At 43.7% G+C, this 19,951-nt stretch overlaps 1 protein-coding gene across 1 annotated transcript in view; it reads left to right on the top strand.

Annotated features, from left to right (window-relative positions):
- Positions 1 to 19,951, top strand: part of TBK1 (TANK binding kinase 1) — a 485,047-nt gene that overhangs the window by 96,171 nt on the left and 368,925 nt on the right. Inside the window, 1 exon segment of the mRNA XM_030217198.1 lies at positions 11,224 to 11,384. Coding sequence (XP_030073058.1) covers positions 11,224 to 11,384 — 161 coding nt within the window.

Below are 19,951 nucleotides of genomic sequence, written 5' to 3'. Positions count from 1 at the left end.
TTCTCAGATTTGTTTTAAATTTACTACACTGTAGTTTAATCGCATGCCCCTAGTCCTAGTATTTTGGAAAGCGTGAACAGACGCTTCACATCCACCTGTTCCACTCCACTCATTATTTTATATACCTCTATCATGTCTCCCTCAGCCGTCTCTTCTCCAAGCTGAATAGCCCTAGCCTCCTTAGTCTTTCTTCATAGGGAAGTCGTCCTATCCCTGCTATCATTTTAGTCGCCCTTCGCTGCACCTTTTCCAGTTCTACTATATCTTTCTTGAGATGCGGCGACCAGAATTGAACACAATACTCAAGGTGCGGTCGCACCATGGAGCGATACAACGGCATTATAACATCGTCACACCTGTTTTCCATACCTTTCCTAATAATACCCAACATTCTATTCGCTTTCCTAGCCGCAGCAGCACACTGAGCAGAAGGTTTCAGTGTGTTATCGACGACGACACCCAGATCCCTTTCTTGGTCCGGTAACTCCTAACGTGGAACCTTGCATGATGTAGCTATAATTCGGGTTCTTTTTCCCCACATGCATCACCTTGCACTTGCTCACATTAAACGTCATCTGCCATTTAGCCCGCCCAGTCTCGTAAGGTCCTCTTGTAATTTTTCACAATCCTGTCGCGAGTTAACGACTTTGAATAACTTTGTGTCATCAGCAAATTTAATTACCTCGTTAGTTACTCCCATCTCTAAATCATTTATAAATATATTAAAAAGCAGCGGTCCTAGCACAGACCCCTGAGGAACCCCACTAACTACCCTTCTCCATTGTGAATACTGCCCATTTAACCCCACTCTGTTTCCTATCCTTCAACCAGTTTTTAATCCACAATAGGACATTTCCTCCTATCCCATGACCCTCCAATTTCCTCTGTAGCCTTTCTTGAGGTACCTTGTCAAACGCCTTTTGAAAATCCAGATACATAATATCAACCGGCTCCCCTTTGTCCACATGTTTGTTTACTCCTTCAAAGAATTGAAGTAAATTGGTCAGGCAAGATTTCCCCACACAAAAGCCATGCTGACTTGGTCTCAGTAATCCATGTCCTCGGATGTGCTCAGTAATTTTGTTTTTAATAATAGCCTCTACCATTTTCCCCGGCACCGATGTCAGACTCACTGGTCTATAATTTCCCGGATCTCCCCTTGAGCCTTTTTAAAAAATGGGCGTTACGAGAGTCACGTGATGCGGTGGAAGCAGTAACAGCGTTTCTGTGCTGCTCCGAGTGCCCCGCTCGCCCCCGATCTAAACCGCCGCAGAAAAACCCCCAAAAAACCGATCAGACTGTGAAAACGAACGGAGGAAAGTGCATGGAACAATATCTCGTTCCTATGCTGCCCGGAAGCACCAGGAAAAGCTCGAAAAAACGAAAAAGAAAAGCCGCTCGCGGCAAACAGCGATTCCAAGATGGCGACCGCATCTCCGCGAGGCGAGGCCGAATTTACCGCCCGACAGCTGGTGCAGTTGGTAACAGCGGTGGGAACCGCACTGGAACCCCGTTTCACAGCATTGGAGAGCCGATTGGGGAAAATAGACGGCACACTTGCGGAAATAACAAGCAAAACGGCAGAGGTTGAAAAACGAGTATCAGACCTGGAGGACACATGGCAGCAACGCGAGCCGGATATAGCTAACTTAAAGCAGCAGCTAACAATCCAAGCAGAGAAGCTAGACGAACTAGAGAACAGAACTAGGCGATGCACCTCAGACTGGTGGGCCTGCCTGAAACCATACCAGACAAAAACCTAAGCACAGTGCTGGAAACATGGCTCTCTAAGGAATTTGCCATATCAGACAGCAGAGGCTACCTCTGCATTGAACGGGCCCACAGACTGGGGAGACCGGGTCAACCGGGGTCTAGACCCAGAGTGGTCATAATAAAAGTTCTCAATTATCTCCATAAGAAGAGATTCTACAGGGTACCGACAGAAAAGAGACACTCTAAGATACGCGGACAGCCAAATAAGAATATTCCAGGACTATTCAGCTAGTGTACAGGAGAGGAGACGAAAATTCCATCCGATTTGCTCTTCGCTTATTGATAAAAATACCCGGTTTATGCTCCTGTACCCAGCGACGTTGAAAATCATGAAAGATGGAAAATGGATATCCTTCACCTCAGCGCAATCAGCGGCACAATTTATCAACCAGGAGCTACACGCAACTGCAATACCAACGTGAACTTGCTCCAAAAGAACTGTGGTGAGCAGACTTTGTACTTAAATAAGACCATTATGCCAGATCTGATGACACTTTTGAGAATTCAATTGCTAAAGATTAAAGGTAAAAATGACATGTCTGGGGGGGAGTGGGGCACTCAGCACGTTGTGACTAGGCCTTGATGGGAAATGCCCTTTCAAGGCATTCTTTGGGAGAAGGGGAGTGGGTAGAATGGGTAGACCGGAAGACAAGGGGAGGGATAGGGGTGGGGGAAGAAACCCTAAAGGGAGTAATTGGAAAGCTAATTAGTGGGGCAAAGGGGGAGGATAATACTGGTACCTATGATTACATTGAGAGCTAATTTGAATCTTGGTCTCCAACTACAGCATGCATACTCCTGGGGAGAGGCTGGGCCCCCGGGGGTAAATCAGGAAATATTACTGATAGTATCCCCAAGACTGGAGAGTCATTAGTCACCCTGGAGTAAAGATCTTGTCGTGGAATGTTTCAGGCATCACATCACCAGTAAAGAGATATAAGATCCTAACTCAGATAAGGCGACATAACATAGATTTTGCATGTTTGCAAGAAACAAAATTATCAGATAATGAGCATGGAAAACTTTGTCAACAGTGGGTGGGTGAGAGCCATTTCTCCTCCTCGGGCAATAGGAAGAGTGGAGTTGTAATACTAGTACGTAAGGGGTTACCTTGCACCACCACCTTAATACACAAAGACTCAGAGGGACGTATAGTGCTAATTCGGGTTAACTATCAAGGTCAGAGCTTTTATTTGTGTGCGATATATGCTCCAAATTCCTATGACCCAAGATTCTTTCAGTCTTTAATAGCACTAGGGCTGCAGTACACTGATGCTCCCTGGGTGTGGGCGGGAGATTTTAACCAGGTGCAAGACCCGTCCCTGGATAGGTCTTCATCCGGGGCTGTCCCAGGAGTAAGCAAGGGGAAGGGGATGTCCGCACTCTGTAAACATTTGCACTTAACTGATCCGTGGCGCTCCCTCCACCCTACCACAAAAGATTATACCCATCAGTCAAAAGCCCACCAGTCTGGTCTAGAATCGACTACATTCTCATATCACAATCTTGGTTCTTTAAAGTTCAGCAAGCAGTTATTGGTCCTATGGAAATCTCAGACCATAGTATGATATGGGTAGAGCTAGACCTAAGGGAGAGAGGGAGGACAACTAACCACTGGAGATTCCCTGCTTATCTCTACAGAGACAAACAATTTTTAGACCACTTATTAGAAAAATGGAAACTGTATGAGGACACGAATTACCCTGCATGTGACTCACCTATACTATTCTGGGAAGCATCCAAAGCGGTTATGAGAGGGGAAGTAATAGCGTTTCAAAGTGCTAGGAAAAAGCGATTAGCAGCGGGCATTTTGCACCTAGAAGCAGACTATAGGAAAGCAAAGAGGAAATACATAGCACACCCCACTCCAGATAACAGGGATTCCATGTCAGCAGCCCTGGTAGCGCTAAACTCTCTTATTCATGAGCAAGCCACGAAGCAATTAATAGCTCGACGGCTGAACTTCCAACGCTTTGGGAATAAATCAGGAAAACTACTAGCTAGAGTGGCTAAAACACAAACCTCCCAAAGATTTATCTCAGTGATAACGAATTCTAAGGGGGACAAACTAACTAAACTACCAGATATAGTTAATGCATTCCAGGAATACTTCAAGGAAACGTATAGCGCCAAAGATAGGGTTCGGGGCCCCCTGACCCGGGACTACCTAGAAGATGCAAAAATGCCCCAACTAACAGAAGTAGCCCGCCAAGCACTGCTAGCCCCTCTGAAAGCACAAGAGGTTTTTAAAGTATTAAAAACCCTACATCCGGGCTCAGCCCCAGGTCTCGATGGTTTCTCTAATGAGTATTATAGGATGCTAGCCCCTCAATTGTGTGGAGCCTTGGTAGATTATTTGAGGCAGTGGTGACTAGGGGATCCTTTTCAACAAGGGAAAATGAAGCCTTAATAACATTAATCCCCAAGCCGGGTAAACCAAAAGATCAAGTAGAATCCTATAGACCCATTTCCCTCATCAATGTAGATATTAAGATCTTATCTAGAGTGCTAACAAACAGACTGACGGCCCACATTCCATATCTAATAGGAGAACACCAAGTGGGATTTGTCAAAGGCCGGCAAGCGGTAAGACCGGTTCGGAAAGCACTACTTACAGTGGCTTATGGACAAGTTACGGGTGACCCTTTATTATTAGTTAGCCTAGACGCGGCCAAAGCTTTTGATAAAGTTAATGGAGAATACCTGTTTCAAGTACTTGGGTATATTGGGCTGAGTGGCTGGTTTCTGAAAGCAATACAGACGCTCTATAATAACACCACAGCACAAATATTGATTAATGGCACTAGATCTATGCCCTTCCGAGTAGAACGGGGCACAAGGCAGGGATGTCCATTATCCCCTTCACTGTTTCTTCTCTACCTGGAACCACTCCTACGTACGATTCTGCTAGACCAGGACATACGGGGAGTAACGCTTCATGGGCAACTGATAAAAGTGCTAGCTTTTGCAGACGATATGTTTCTTACACTTACACAACCGAAAACCTCAGTATCACGATTACTTGAAGTCATAGAGGAGTTGGGTTCTATTCAGGGTTACAATTAAACTTACATAAATCATTAGCCCTCCCGATACAAGCGGCGGTGAAGGAGGGGTGGGATGGTTCTTTCCCCTTCAGTGGGCCGAAGACAACCTTAAGTATCTGGGGGTTTTCATACCAAAAGATTTAGCGAACTTGTATAAAGAGAACATAGGCCCATTGAAAAATAGAACAAAGGACACACTACATGGTTGGCAGGGTTTACCCTTATCCCTGAAGGGAGAATCGCAATGTATAATATGTTCATCTTCCCGAGGTGGATGTACATCTTCCAGATGATCCCTGCCATACTGGGATATAAAGAGGAGAGATGGCTCAATAAACCCTCACGGTATTCCTGTGGCAGGGTAACGGGCACGTACAGGTTTGAAAAATCTCATGAAACCCTGTTCGGGGAGGGGGGTTAGGACTCTGCTCGATTTAAAACTCATAACGATAGCATGTGGCCTGCGGCATCTATCAGATTGGTTTCGAGCAAAAGAGTTTTCTCCTGTACAAGGGTGGAAACCACATTGATAGCCCCAATGGATTTGCTTATTGGCTCCATGCTCCAACAAAGGAACTCCCACCATTGGGTCAGTACGGGTACATTTTAAATCCCCTACGTAAACATGGAAATGGCTGGGTAGGACGTACAAATGGAACAAAGCAGTAACTCCACTGCTCCCTATTAAAGGTAATTTAGCTTTCCCAGAGGGGGGAGGCTCCGCTTTGTTTAAAAAATGGGAGAATTGTGGCATTAAATATTTGTTTCAGGTGGTGTCTGAGAAGGGAATGTTAAAACCCTTTAGAGCTCTGTGTGAAGAATTTGGACTGGGACAGAAAGACCACTTTCAATACCTACAGCTTAAACACTATGTTAGGTCATTACCTGCAACAGACCTTACACAGCAAATATGGGACTCCATGAATGATCTACTTGGCCTAGAGGCCCAATTAAAGTACCACTTTGTTACTTTCACCGACACCTTCGAGACTTGCAGGGGACTTCAGACTACACAAGTGTTTCACAGCAGTGGCATCAAGAACTGAGATGGAAACCCAACTCGGAGCAAATAAAACTGTGTCTGACAGGTGTATACCAGATGACAGAAATGCAGTATGGCAGGAAATGCAATACAAATTTATTTTACGGCTTTACATCTCACCACATAGAGCCTTTAAAGCGACCATCAGAGCTACAGATGATTGCCCAAAGTGTGGACAAGTGGGAGCCTCTTTGGGACATATGTTTTGGTTCTGTGCACTGGTGCTTCAATTCTGGAAAACGATGGGACACCATGTGTCTCAGATGTGGAAAATACAATGGCACCCATCACCAGGCCAACTCTTTGAGGTTTACAATATCCGAGGAAAGTCACCTGAGGGACTAAAAGCTTTTTGAAAAGGGCGACCTTGATGGGCAAACGAACAATCACACAATTATGGTTACAACCAGAGCCCCCTGGAGTCCCGCAATGGAGAGGAGCTATGATGCAATGTTGCATGCTGGAAAAGAAAAGAGTGGGAGACTTGGCTTCAAAAGGGGAGACCAATTTTGTAAAACATGGTCCCCGTTTTGGGATACCCTTACACCAGTTGGAAGGAGCAGGATTTTGAACTGTTAATAGGTCCAGTAGGGGAGGGTGGAGGGAGGGAGGATAGGAGGGGGAGTGGGAATATGAAGGAAAAGTATATGTTCACTGTATGATATTTAATATAAAGGAGTTTACTATGTATAGCTACAAGTTTGACCACTGTAATGGGGGTCCCTTTTCTTCTGTATCAAAATTGTTATAATGGGAGCAGTGGAAAGACTAGACACCATGAAGTAAGAAATAGTTTAATGTGATGACGTTAAGGGGGGGGGGGGGAGAAAAAGGGTGTTAGAAAATATTGATGATGCAGTGATACTGTATACATGCAACTGTGACCTGTTCTTATGTTTACGAAATGTTGATTATGTTCACAATGGCGATTACTCATCAATAAAATTGTTGATATAAAAAATGGGCGTTACATTGGCCACCCTCCAATCTTCGGTACCTCGCTCGATTTTAAGGATAAGTTGCATATCACTAGCAGTAGCTCCGCAAGCTCATTTTTCAGTTCTATCAGTACTCTAGGATGAGTACCATCCGGTCCAGGAGATTTGCTACTCTCAGTTTGCCGAACTGCCCATTACGTCCTCCAGGTTTACCGTGAAGTCAGTAAGTTTCTCCGACTCGTCCGCTTGAAATACCATTTCCGACACCGGTATCCCACCCAATCTTCCTCCGTGAAGACAGAAGCAAAGAATTCATGTAGTTTGGTCGGGTGAGAAATTGGATATAGAATCCTATGTTAAATCACAACATGCATGGGTATGGATGGATTGGGCTTTGAGGCCTTCTAATCCTGTACTGGTAGGTGGATGTTCCCTTTAGATTTGTAAAGGATCATTATTCAAAGAGAGGATTCTGAGTAGATGGGAAATTTATAAGTCATCAAATGCAGAACATGTAAAGAATCCAGTGCTGTATTGGGAGGCTGCCAAAGTGGTACTTAGGGGGGAAATTATAAGTTACTCTCATTATGTAAAGACATCACGGGTATAGAGAAATACTGTGGTTAAGTTCTCTGCTGCGGAGGGCCCGATATGGGAAATCTCATGCAGGGAAAGATCGGCAACAAACTGTTAGACTTAGAAATGGCACTGAATTCACTTCTACATCAGCGAGCACTTAAATCACAAACATATTATTGCTATAAGCTTTACAGACAAGGCAATCAAGCGGGCCAGCTGTTGTGCGGCTGGTTCGCCCAAGAGGGGGCCCACAGAGCATCTCTACGCTGTGTCGCAAATTGTCCCTTGTGGCCCGGAAAGTTATTCTACAGTATTGGACATCATCGGACCCCTCTGGCATACTGACACTGGAGGAACCAGATTCATCTTTTGGCGTCCTGGGAGGCGTGGGATGCAAGAGGGTCTCCTAAGGGGCGGAAGACTTTTATGGCGATCTGGAATCTGTATCTTCAGATCTTAAGCCCCCGGGGCGTCGTCTTCTGCTTAATACTTTGTGAGGAGTGATGTTGCTGGTGCACTTCTTCCCATAGGGCACTGATTTCCTATAGCTTCTGAAGGGGGAAAGGGGGGGTTTCATAGTCTGTTGAGGCTGGAGTTTTTTTGTTTTTTTGTTTTTGTTACATTTGTACCCGCGCTTTCCCACTCATGGCAGGCTCAATGCGGCTTACATGGGGCAATGGAGGGTTAAGTGACTTGCCCAGAATCACAAGGAGCTGCCTGTGCCTGAAGTGGGAATCGAACTCAGTTCCTCAGTTCCCCAGGACCAAGTCCACCACCCTAACCACTAGGCCACTCCTCCACTTCATTCCCGGGTTTAGAGTTATGAGTGGTGGGGAGGAGGGGTGTGAGTGGGTTGGGTTTTGGTCGTTGGTTAGAGGGTTGAGTACCCTCAGCTTTGGGGGTGGGGAAGGTGGAGGGAGGTAGGGTGGGGGTCTTGGGTAAAACTGGAGTTGATGGACGCAATTGTTTGTGTACTGTTCTCTTTTTTTTTTTTTTTTTTTACTGTTATATTGTTAAGATCTTGTCGCAGTTACTACTTGAAATAATTGTTTCTTTAAACATGCCATCAATAAAAATGTTGAAACATAAAAAAGGGATAGAGGTGACATAACTGGAAGAAAGTGGATTACAACACTGCTAAGGTATGAGCTACTTTAGTGGGATCATAATTTAGAACATATCCTAAACTGTGGGCTTAATAGTGAAAGGGCAGGTTTTTCCCTTCCAAGAGTTACTTTGGAATTTAAGTATCCTGGATCATTTCTACACATCTACAGTTCTGTCAGTTTTTTGGGTTGAGCTTTATTTTATTTTGGTGCAGACAGATTTTGCCTAGATATGTGGATTGGCAATTAATTTGTCAGGGTCTGGACCAAGCAGGATGCAAAGAACAGATCTTAAGGAAACTCCAGACTGCGCAGAACACGGCAGCTAGACTCATTTTCGGAAAGACAAGATTCGAAAGTGCTAAACCCCTATGCGAAATACTGCACTGGCTACCAATCAAGGAACAAGTAGCCTTAAAAATTTGCACTCTGGTCCACAAAATAATCCATGATCTGGCCCCAACCTACATGACCAAACTTATTGATTTACCAACTAGAAACATCATCGAATCATCAAGAACATATCTAAACCTGCATTACCCAAACTGTAAAGGACTAAAATACAAATCAACATATGCATCCAGCTTTTCCTACATTTGTTCCCAGCTTTGGAACGCTTTACCTAGAAACATTAGAACTGCGAACACCCATCTAAAATTTCGAAAAGACTTCAAGACTCACCTCTTCCGGAAAGCCTACCCAGCAGACCCAAACTAATTCATGAACAATTCATCACATCTTTCGATCTGAGAAATGAACAATACCTCTTCCACATAATCCTATTACTTCAAACTGTACGAATTTTACCACTCCAATTATAATTAAGTGTACTTCTACCCTTATCCTACTCTGTATTACTTACTAGAAGCTGTAGTCCCATCCCCGGAGACTTATCAGCCTCATTGGGATTACTTCTCTCTATATGCTACTATATATTCGTCCCAGAGTTGTATTCTCTTTTCTGGAATCTTATCAGCTTCCTTGACCTACTGTTACTCTATTTTCCACTCTGTATATATTCCCGGAGTTGGTACTCTCTCTCCGGAACCCGTAAGCCACATTGAGCCTACTGCTATTTGGGAAAACGTGGGATACAAATGTAATAAATATCTGTGTATCTTAAGCATATGAGTTGTAAGTATTATATAGTCTGATAAGTTTACCTGTGAGGAAATAGAACTCTACTGCACTTCATGAGAGAAAATGGAGATCTGATCCCAACGATACAGTTTGGGAGTGGTTCTGGAGGAAGGATTTGAACCACGCTAATACTTGGCTTGTAAGAGTAAGAAGGACTTCATTAGTCAATGTCAAGTGCTGCAGAGAGGTCAAGAAATACCAGTAGAATTGCCTACCCCTAATCTATATATGGTTATTGTTTGTCCTAGTAAAGCTAACTTACATTCTCAGAATTGAAGTCTGTAGTCAGCAGTAACTCAAGCAGCTGCACTAATATTGCTTTAACTTATGCCTAGAAATTGGAATGTTCAAGCTAGGTTGGTAGTGATTCGGCTCCTTAGAGTCAAACTGGGTTTCTTCAAAGATGGGTCTGTTAGGTACTGTAATTTAAATATTCACCAATATTCTATCTGGACAGTGAAGTCCATTCTGTAACAGCAGAGACTGTTTATCCTATGTCTACTAGATTTTATTTACTGAATGCCACCTCTTTGGTTGATTTGACTTACAGATGGAAACTCCTTTGTAGGGCTCCTTTCAAGATGAGGTAGCCTGCCAGCCCTATGGCTGTTTTCTCCCATAAATCAAGCTTGTCACTCACTCACATCAGTAACACACAGAGGTCTACCTTTGTTGGTCTTGAAGTTGCACCACATTTTAGACCAGGGGTTCTCAAACCTGTCCTGGGGGGAACCCCAGCCAGTCAGGTTTTCAGGATATCCAGAATGAATAAACGCAAACTCCACTCAAATCCACAAAACAAAAAATGCTTCAAATATGATATCAAAAAGGAAGGAAAAAGCCTAAAAGAGCTTGAATCTAAGCAGATTAATGGAGCTGCATAACTCTTTCATCATTGGCAAAAAAAACCTTCCAATTTTGTAATATAGGTATTTTTGATATAAGTATTGCAAAATCTTTATAAGCTCAACTGTTCACATTTATGACATTTAACAAAAAATAATCTGACCCCAAAAGAACTTATCTTTATCTTTAAAGAGCTGGGTAAGATAATGATGAATTCAGGAACCTAGCCCAACTGCTGCTTCTCAGATGGTGTACACTGCCCTCAGGCCAGCGTTTCGCTTTGCCGCATCAGGGTCCTGATTGGCATAGAGTCTTAGGCTTCATCTCAGTAAATAAATAAAGGGGGTCAATTTAGTTACAGTATGCTGAAAATCTCCGATAGGAAGTTAAAAAACCCCCCAACAACTTTACTTCAGTTATCATGAGGTGATAAGATGGAAAGCACACAGCAGATAAAATTGTGTGTGAAATCAAAGTTAAAAACAAGGTAAATATAAAGGGGTATGTTTACTAAGCCTCTTTTGTATTCAAATATATCTCATGAATATTTATTGTGGATATCCTGAAAACCTGACTGGCCGGGGTTTTCCAGGACAGGAGTGGGAATCGCTGGTTCAGATATTCTCATACACACCCATTGGTTGAATGGCTTTCTCTACGTTTGTTTTTTGTTTTGTTTAATTCCTGCGGCTTGTTGTGTAAAGGACCTATATCTGATTCATTGTAACATTTTCATTATGTTCTCTGTAAAGCATCCCGACATGTATGAGCGAGCAGTATTGAGGAAAGACCATCAAAAGAAATATGGTGCCACAGTTGATCTATGGAGCATTGGAGTGACATTTTACCATGCTGCTACAGGCAGTTTGCCCTTTAGACCTTTTGAAGGACCTCGCAGGAATAAGGAAGTAATGTAAGTGTACAGGACCAGTAGTGATTTTTAATATAATTATATCTGTCATCATGTATAAAAGCAATTTCCTATCAAAATAGTTGCACAGTTGATCAGATTGAAAGAAGGCCAAAGATCCATCAGATACAACTTTTTTCTTTTTTATATGTGGGTGATCTAGAGGATAGAAAAAAATATATATGCATTTGTAACTAATTCTCCAGCATAGTGAAATTCCTTCCTGAACCCTACATATGGTGATAATCTTAAATTTTGCACAAACACTTTTCTGTACAGCAGGGGTTCACAAAACCTGTTCTTGGGGAGCCCCAGCCAGTTAGGTTTTCAGGATATCCACAGAGATAGATTTGCATACCAAGGAGGCAGCGTATACAAATTAATCTCGTGCACATTCATTGTGGATATCCAGAAAACCTGACTGGCTAAGGTTTCCCCAGGACAGGTTTGGTTATCACTGCTGTAGAGTACATCATCATATTCACATATACATTTTTCTTCCAGTATCTTGTCCAGTATTGGTTTGAAGTTTGGTGTTGCAGCCATTCCTTTTCCTGAGGCTGATATTGTGCTGTGCTATACTTGGCACACTTTTTGTTTCCAGTTTAGTGCTTGAAACGTTAATTGAACCTGTGAGATGACATAAATTATTAACTTCAGTTAATAATTGAGACAGAACTCTATGACTCAAGGCTCCTGAGTCCCAAGGTCCAAGAACTCCCATACTTAGGTGGCCTGAGCCTGGAATCCCTTTGCCCTCTCCCACTCATCGTTTCATCTACCTGTATCCACACCTTAGCTATCTAAACCCCAGTCATCCATCAACCCACCTCATCCTACTCTACTACCCATCCCCACCTACCTGTGGTAGGGGTGATGGTAGATGGATGTGGGGGGGGGGGATAATGGAGTGAGGGTTTTAGAATGGGGATGAGGATTTAATGAGTGGGAGGGAGTGTTAGTGTGGAGGAGATGTGAAGCTCTTTGTCCTAGGGCACAGCCTGCCTTATTTGGATCTTGACTGAAGAGCCTAATTTTGTACTTGAAAGGTGTTGATAAAACTTAACTCCTATTTTTAACCACTAACGTTAAAACAGAAATGAAGTTAAACCTGTGCTTCCATTTTAGCATACTTTTGCCTATGTTTACTAAGGGGTGCTATGGGCACGTTAGCGGTTTTAACGCGTGTAAACCATTTACACGTGTAAACATTAACGCACCCTTAGAAATATATAGGCGTGTTAGCGTTTAACGTGCCTTGTTTTTACAGGCACTTTAGAAACGCTAACTCACCTTAGTAAACATACCCCTTTATGTTTACGTTATTTATTTGTTTTATCTGTTGTGCTTTCCATCTTACCACCTCATGATAAATGAAGTAAAATAACTTAGTTTTTTTTAATTCCTATCGGAGATTTTTAGCATACTGTAACAAAGTTGACCCCCTTATTTATTAGGATTATTTACTCAAGGTGGTGTACAGCAAGAATAAGTCAAACATAAGCAATAGACAATTACAGCAGTAAAAATATTCAAGTAAAGTATGGCATAGTATGCATACTATAATATAATATAATAGCAAAATATTCCCTAATTTTCCAGTTTGAGTAAGCATTTCTTTTTCTGAAGCTGAAGATATTCTTTTGTTGGCCATTAAGATCAGTAGGTCAGTAACCAAACGTTTTGTGTGTGTGATGATATAGAACTGGACATGGTGGAATTATGTCCCTTAAATGTTTTCCCTGGTTTGATTTTTTTTTTTTTTTTTTTTGTCCTCAGTGTGTACATAGTTACACATGAGGTAATGTCTCCAACTGGATTTGTTTTATTTATGGTGAATTTCACTTATAATTGATTGTAAGGGTCCTTTTACTAAGCCATGCTAAAAAGTGGCCAGTGGTAGTTTTAGCACATGAGTTTCCTGCGTGCTCTGGCCACTTTTTAGCATGGCTTTAAAATGATCAAATTTCAGTTTCTTTCATTAATAGCCACATGCTAATTTCCAAAAATTATTAGTATGTGTGGATTATTATTTTTGCTTTCCAATTTGCTTCTGCTTTCCATGAAATCATTGCAGATTCTATAGAGGAGCTGGAAAGGAGAATCTAGGAAGTAGAGAACTGCAGTCAACTAACTCTGGAGCATGAGTATCACTGATGATGAGATAGACTGAGGTTCATATATCCCTGGAAATTCTAATAGAATATGGTGCTATCACATTGATATAGAGTCCTGGAGGAGTATCTATGTTTTCCACCACACCAGTGCCAATATCCAAAGCACTAGGGAAGGAAGCTCCACCAAGACTAGGAGACCCCATTAGGGGGAACCCTCATTGAGACATTGATAGCTGCAACTTGGACAACGCCATTACTTTGTGGCGTTGGAATCTGAGCATTCCTTGGGGAAAGGGGTATGATCTGATCAGGTCTCCTCTCAGACCTTTTTCTTCCACAGGAAAGGAGAACATTTCCACTGAGGACTTCTCCTTCACCAGTTTTTTTTTGTTTTGTTTTGATTTGCAAGGAAGTGGCATTCCATTCCCTTTGAAAGAGGGAGATAAGCCAAAGTCACACATTGGAGGAAGTTGTGGCATCCTCATCACTGACATTTTTTTAAGGAGGCACAGATTGGGACAGTGATTCCAAAACCTGACCTTGGGGGGGATCTGCAGCCAGTCAGGTTTTCAGGCTATCCACAATGATTATTTGCATAAACTGCCTTCTTGGTATGTAAATCACTCTCAAACATATTCATTGTGGATAGCCTGAAACCTGACTGGCTGGGGTTCCCCCAGGACAGGTTTGGAAACCCCTGGGTTAGGATGTGAGAGACCCCACCCTTTTCTCTATCACCTATAAATAAGAAGGCAACTCAGTGTACTGAGTTTAGAAGGTTCCTAGAATCAAGAAGGAACAGTTAACCATTTAATGGAAGATGAATCCTCCGTCAAGAAGGGTAAGTGGGTGGTGATCAACTCCTTGGTGCTCAGTAACCACTGGAAAGGATGCTTATGCTGTGGACCTTATTGAGAGGAAGGTTTACCAAAATGCTATGTTTGCTTTAGAATAGCATAATACCAGCTGCTCTGTCTAGGATATGACAGTTTCTCCTTTAAAAGAATATGGTAACCTTAGAAAACTTATGGATAAGGACTTGTGACCTGGAGTGGTCACTGTTGGAAGCAGGATACTGGGTTAGATGGACCATTGGTCTGACCCAGTATGGCTATTCTTATGTTATGATAAGGAATGCAGAAAACTAGAGTTGCATGCTAATAGCAGTTTGTTTATTTATTTATTAGGATTTATTTACCGCCTTTTTGAAGGAATTCACTCAAGGCAGTGTACAGCAAGAATGTCAAATATAAGCAATAGCAAATGAGAAACCAGGGTCTCAATCAGGGGAAACACCAATGAGGGAACAGGTATTACTACAAAAGTGATTAAATAATTATGTGAGAGGAGTAGTCTCAGAGTGATAACTCACCCAAGCGAGGAAACGCCAAAGCGATTTATACCTCTAAGGGTGGACAAACTTCTCAATCATTGATCTACTCCATAATTTTTCAATTTTTTAGTGAGCAAAAAACCCCGTGCTCTAAAGTAAACTTAACTTCACTCAATAATACCTATTCTCTCAAGGTACCACACCTGAACACTCACACTAGTACTCAATAATGATTTAGCATAAGTGCTCTCTCTTGAATCTTGGAACTCCAGACCCCACAATGGTCCATACGTAAAAGTTAATATTGTCCACTAAAACGGGGGGGAGTAAGAAAAATTTTTAAAGGCACTTAGCTTTTATAAAGGTGGTCCGCTGGCAGGACGTATACAAGTCCAAAACTTCTTGTATATCAGCGTTCAAGGTAGAAGATTTGGTATCATATCACCCCTCTTTCTCCTTTCCTCCAGGGTATACATGTTCAGGACCTCTCTATTTTGTTAATATTCAGAACCACTCCTTCTCTGTATCTACCACAAAGCTTCATAATAATCTGCCAATATTAGTGACTGTTGCTAGAATATCTTCCCTCTCAGCTACTTGTGGCTTCGGTCATCATGCCACAACAATGTGATGAACTTGAATACTTTGCCTCAATATCCATAAGCAGCCTTTATAATCATTGAATGGAACAACATTCTATTCCCTGTAGAGGTTTCAGGTCCATGTTTCCTTGGATATATGGATGCACCAGCTTATTTTCAAAGGTAAACTGCTTGCAATATTTCCCTTTGAACATCTGCCTAGCATACATACTGAAAATACTTGCATTGCTGTAGGCACAAAAGTATAAATGAATGAAATTTAGGATTTAGCTCATGCCTTTTTTAGTAGTAGCTAAAGGCAAGTCCTATTGAGATAAAGTAACTATATTCTTGAAGGCTTATCTGTTTGCACCTGAAGCAGTGGAGGGTGAAGTGACTTGCTCAAGGTCACAAGGAGCATCAATGGGAGAAGTGGAATTGAACCCTGCCTTCCCTGAATCTCAGCCCACCGCTCTAACCACTCATTATTTTCCATTGCATATATGTGTGCGTTCTTCCCTGACCTAACAATACTCACTTTATTTCATATTGAGGGGCTAGTTCTGTATCCTAGGTAAATATCCATTTACCTATGTTATAGAAAACTTTGAAAATGTTCCATCTTATCTTGGTGCCTTTGTATTCTTGGCAAGAATGTCTGGGGACAAAATTAACTCTCCAAAAATTTAACAGAATGGGATGATATTTGTTACTGTGTGTGTGTGGGGGGGGGGGGGGGGGGGTGCTGTTTTAAAAGAGAGAGTTTGGAATGGACCAGCTCAGATTGGGGGTTTTACAGGAATATGTCTCTTCCCCCTCCATAAAACATGCCCAGTGTATTTTTTTAAAATTTATTTTTATTATTTAAACAATTCTTTACAAGTCAAACACTTGAACAAGAAACGTGGAGAGGTAAAAGTATGTCAGCATAAATCACAAAAAAAGGTATTATTTCTCTTTAGACCACCATTTGAGGGTGTTTTCAAAGGAAAACTCAGGAGATGAGCTTGAAAAAAAAAAAAAAGGAAAAAGAAAAAAAAAAAACTCGCAATGCTTAACACACAATCCCTGTCCAAGAACATATCATCAACTTACTGGATATTACCTGTGGTCACCCTTTTTAAATCTATAAAGGCACGCAATTGGTCTGGAAGAAAAAATACATATTTTAACCCTGTATATAACTACACATTTACATGGATAGTTAAGATAGAAAGATTTCCCCATTGCCAAAGTTTCCATTCTCAGGGCCAAAAAGGTCTTCCTTGTTTCTTGAGTTTGTTTTGTTACATTGGGAAATATCCAAATTTTCTTGCCATAAAATAAAATTTGTAGTTTCCGAAAGGATAAGCACTTCACCGCCTCTAGGTCTTGCTCGAATACAAATGAAACCAATAACTTCCTTGTCATCAAGTAGATGAAGCCATTACGTATGGGTTGTGTCCATCAACCAGCAGGGGGAGATAGAGAGCACTCAACTTTTCACAGTGCCTCATGGCCAGCCAGCTCCACTGCCTCTTCAGTATTCTCTATCTCCCCACTCATCTGAGCCTCCGGAGTTCCTCACAGCGTTCCTTCCTGTGCTTTCCTCACAGCGTTAAAAAAAAAAAAATGGAACAGAGGTTTTCCTTTGATTCTTCTATGGGACCAGAGCTGTGATACTCGGTCTAGTGAGGTAAGAGTGTTTTCTAACTCTCCAGGGTGAGCCCGCGATCGGGGCGTTTTTGGCGCGAAACCGCCATTTGAATTTTCCTGCCGTTTTCGGCGATGGCTGCAGAGAATGTAAAGCGCTGTTCCCGGTGTGTGGCAAGCGCAAAACAGCAGCGGGGCTCTGTAAATCGTGCTGTACAGGTGTAAGAGCCGGCCCGAGCATGGCGAGCGATGATTCTTCCCGCTCAGAGCTGGCAGTGGACACCATTTTGAATTCTCCGCATGGCGCGGTCCGTAGAGACGGAGAGTCCTGAGCCGGGGGGGGGGGGGGGGGGGGGAACGACCTCGAATTGAGGCTATTCAGTGAGCGGCTAGCCCCGGATGGATCTGGGTGCCCAGGGCGAGTTTTTCTCCCCTGATTTGTGTGTTTTATTGCATAAGCATACATGCTGAAAAGAGCTCTCCCTCAAGGGTTGTCTGAGGCCCCTTCTATTGTCCCCCCGGTGGATTCTGGCCTGGGACTGCCCGCTGAGGCTATTTCCCTGATATTGGCATAAAGAAAAGCGTAGAAGGGCTAATTAACTACTACTATTAAACATTTCTATAGCGCTACTAGACTTACGCAGCGCTGTACAAATTAACATGAAAAGACAGTCCCTGCTCAACAGAGCTTACAATCTAAATTGGACAGACGAACAGACAGCTAGAGGTGGGGAAATTGCAGTGGTAGGGGTGATAAGTGAGGGTGTTGAGTAAGAGAATCATGGTTAGGAGTCGAAAACAGTAGCAAAGAGGTAGGCTTTAAGCCTAGACTTGAAGACAGCCAGAGACTGAGCCTGACGTACTGGCTCAGGGAGTCTATTCCAGGCATAGGGAGCAGCGAGATAGAAGGAACGGAGCCGGGAGTTAGCAGTGGGGGAGAAGGAGGACGACAGGAGACATTTACCAGCGAACGGAGTTCACGGGGAGGAGTGGGAGAGATGAGAGCGGAAAGGTACTGAGGAGCTGTGGAGTGGATGCACTTGTAGGTCAAAAGGAGAAGTTTGAACCGTATGCGGAAGCGGATAGTCAGCCAGTGAAGCGATTTGAGGAGAGGGCTAACGTGAGTATAGCGACTGGCGGAATATGACGTGCAGCAGAGTTTTGGACAGATTGAAGAGGAGATAGATGGCTGAGCGGGAGACCAGCGAGAAGCAAATTGCAGTAGTCTAGGCGAGAGGCGATAAGGGTGTGGGTAAGAATTCCCCTTCAGATTGTGGTGCACCTCCTTTACCCCCCCCCCCCCCCCCCCGTGGTCGGGCTGTGAGGATTCGGAGATTTCTGGCAGTCCTTCGTGGTCTGAGGAGCCAGAGTCAGGTGCAGAATTACCACAGGATCTGGATGATCCCTCCGCGGTGAGGATTTTCCACCGTGATGAGCTGCCAGCGCTTATTTCAGATGCCCTACAGGTCCTTTCTATTGAAGAGCCTGACAGTGGCACGGGCTCCTCTGTGAATCTAGGATGACTAGTACCAAAAAGCCTGCTCGAGCCTTTCCTTTCCATGACTCCATCCAAGAGCTTATTTCGGCTCAATGGGCTGATCCCGAGGGACCTTTGAAAGTTTCCAGGGCTATGGGGCAATTATACCCTCTGAGTGAGGAGCATATGGCTCGCTTTGCTATGCCTAAAGTGGATGCCCTAGTCACAGCTGTGACAAAGAGAACTACCTCCCTGTTGAAGGAGGTGTTGCCCTGAAGGATATTCAAGACCGTAGACTGGAATCAGCACTTAAACGGTCATTTGAAATTGCAGGTCTCACTATTCGGGCGTCTGCATGCAGTTGTTATGCTGCTAGAGCCTGCCTGGCTTGGTTGCAACAGCCCAGTGATGGAGCGGAGCCCTTTTCAGATGTGGCTCCGCGGATGGAGTCGGAATTGTCCTTTCTTGCTGACGCCCTTTATGATATTGTCAGAGCTTCGACTAAACACATGGCAGTAGCAATGGCGGCTCGCCGTCTTCTTTGGCTATGGCATTGGGCGGCGGACATGGCCTCTAAGCAAAGGTTGGTGAAGTTGCCCTTTCAAGGCCTTCTCCTGTTTGGTGAGGAGTTGGAGAAAATTGTGAAGGGCCTGGGTGAGGCTAAACCCCAGCGCTTGCCCGAAGATAGGCCTCGGCCTTCCTCTAAGGGTGCGGCGGTCCACTCCTCTTACGACCTCGCTTCCGTGAAGCTCGAAGGTACCGCCTGGGGCGTTCTGCTGGGTTCACCTCTCGTGCCCGTTTTCAGCAGAGGAACTCCTTTCGCTCGCTTTGCAATGCCTAAAGTAGATGCCCTAGTCACTGCGGTGACAAAGAGAAACTACCCTCTCTGTGGAGGAGGAGTTGCCCTGAAGGATACAAGACCATAGGCTGGAAGCAGCACTTAAAACGGTCCTTTGAAATTGCAGGTCTTACTGTTCGGGCGTCTGCATGCAGTTGTTATGCTGCTAGAGCCTGCCTGGCGTGGTTACAACAGGCAGTGGAACAGCCCGGAGATGGAGCGGAGCCCTTCTTGGATGTTCTTTTTGGCTGATGCCCTTTATGATATTGTCGAGCTTTGGCTAAACAAATGGCAGTAGCAGTGGTGGCTCGCCGTCTATTTGGCTACGACATTGGGCAGCGGACATGGCCTAAGCAAAGGTTGGTGAAGTTGCCCTTTCAAGGCCTTCTCCTATTTGGTGAGGAGTTGGAAAAAAAAAAAATTGTTCAAGGCCTGGGAGATCCTAAACCCCAGCGCTTGCCCGAAGATAGACCGAGGCCTTCCTCTAAGGGCCAGGCGGTCCACTCCTCTTATAGATCGCTTCCGTGAAGCTAGAAGGTACCGCCCGGGGCTTTGCTGGGTTCACTTCTCGTGCCCGTTTTCAGCAGAGGAA

Source organism: Microcaecilia unicolor, chromosome 10 (genome assembly GCF_901765095.1).
Source record: "Microcaecilia unicolor chromosome 10, aMicUni1.1, whole genome shotgun sequence".
Lineage (NCBI taxonomy): Eukaryota > Metazoa > Chordata > Amphibia > Gymnophiona > Siphonopidae > Microcaecilia > Microcaecilia unicolor.
This window is presented reverse-complemented; position numbering and strand designations above follow the sequence as displayed.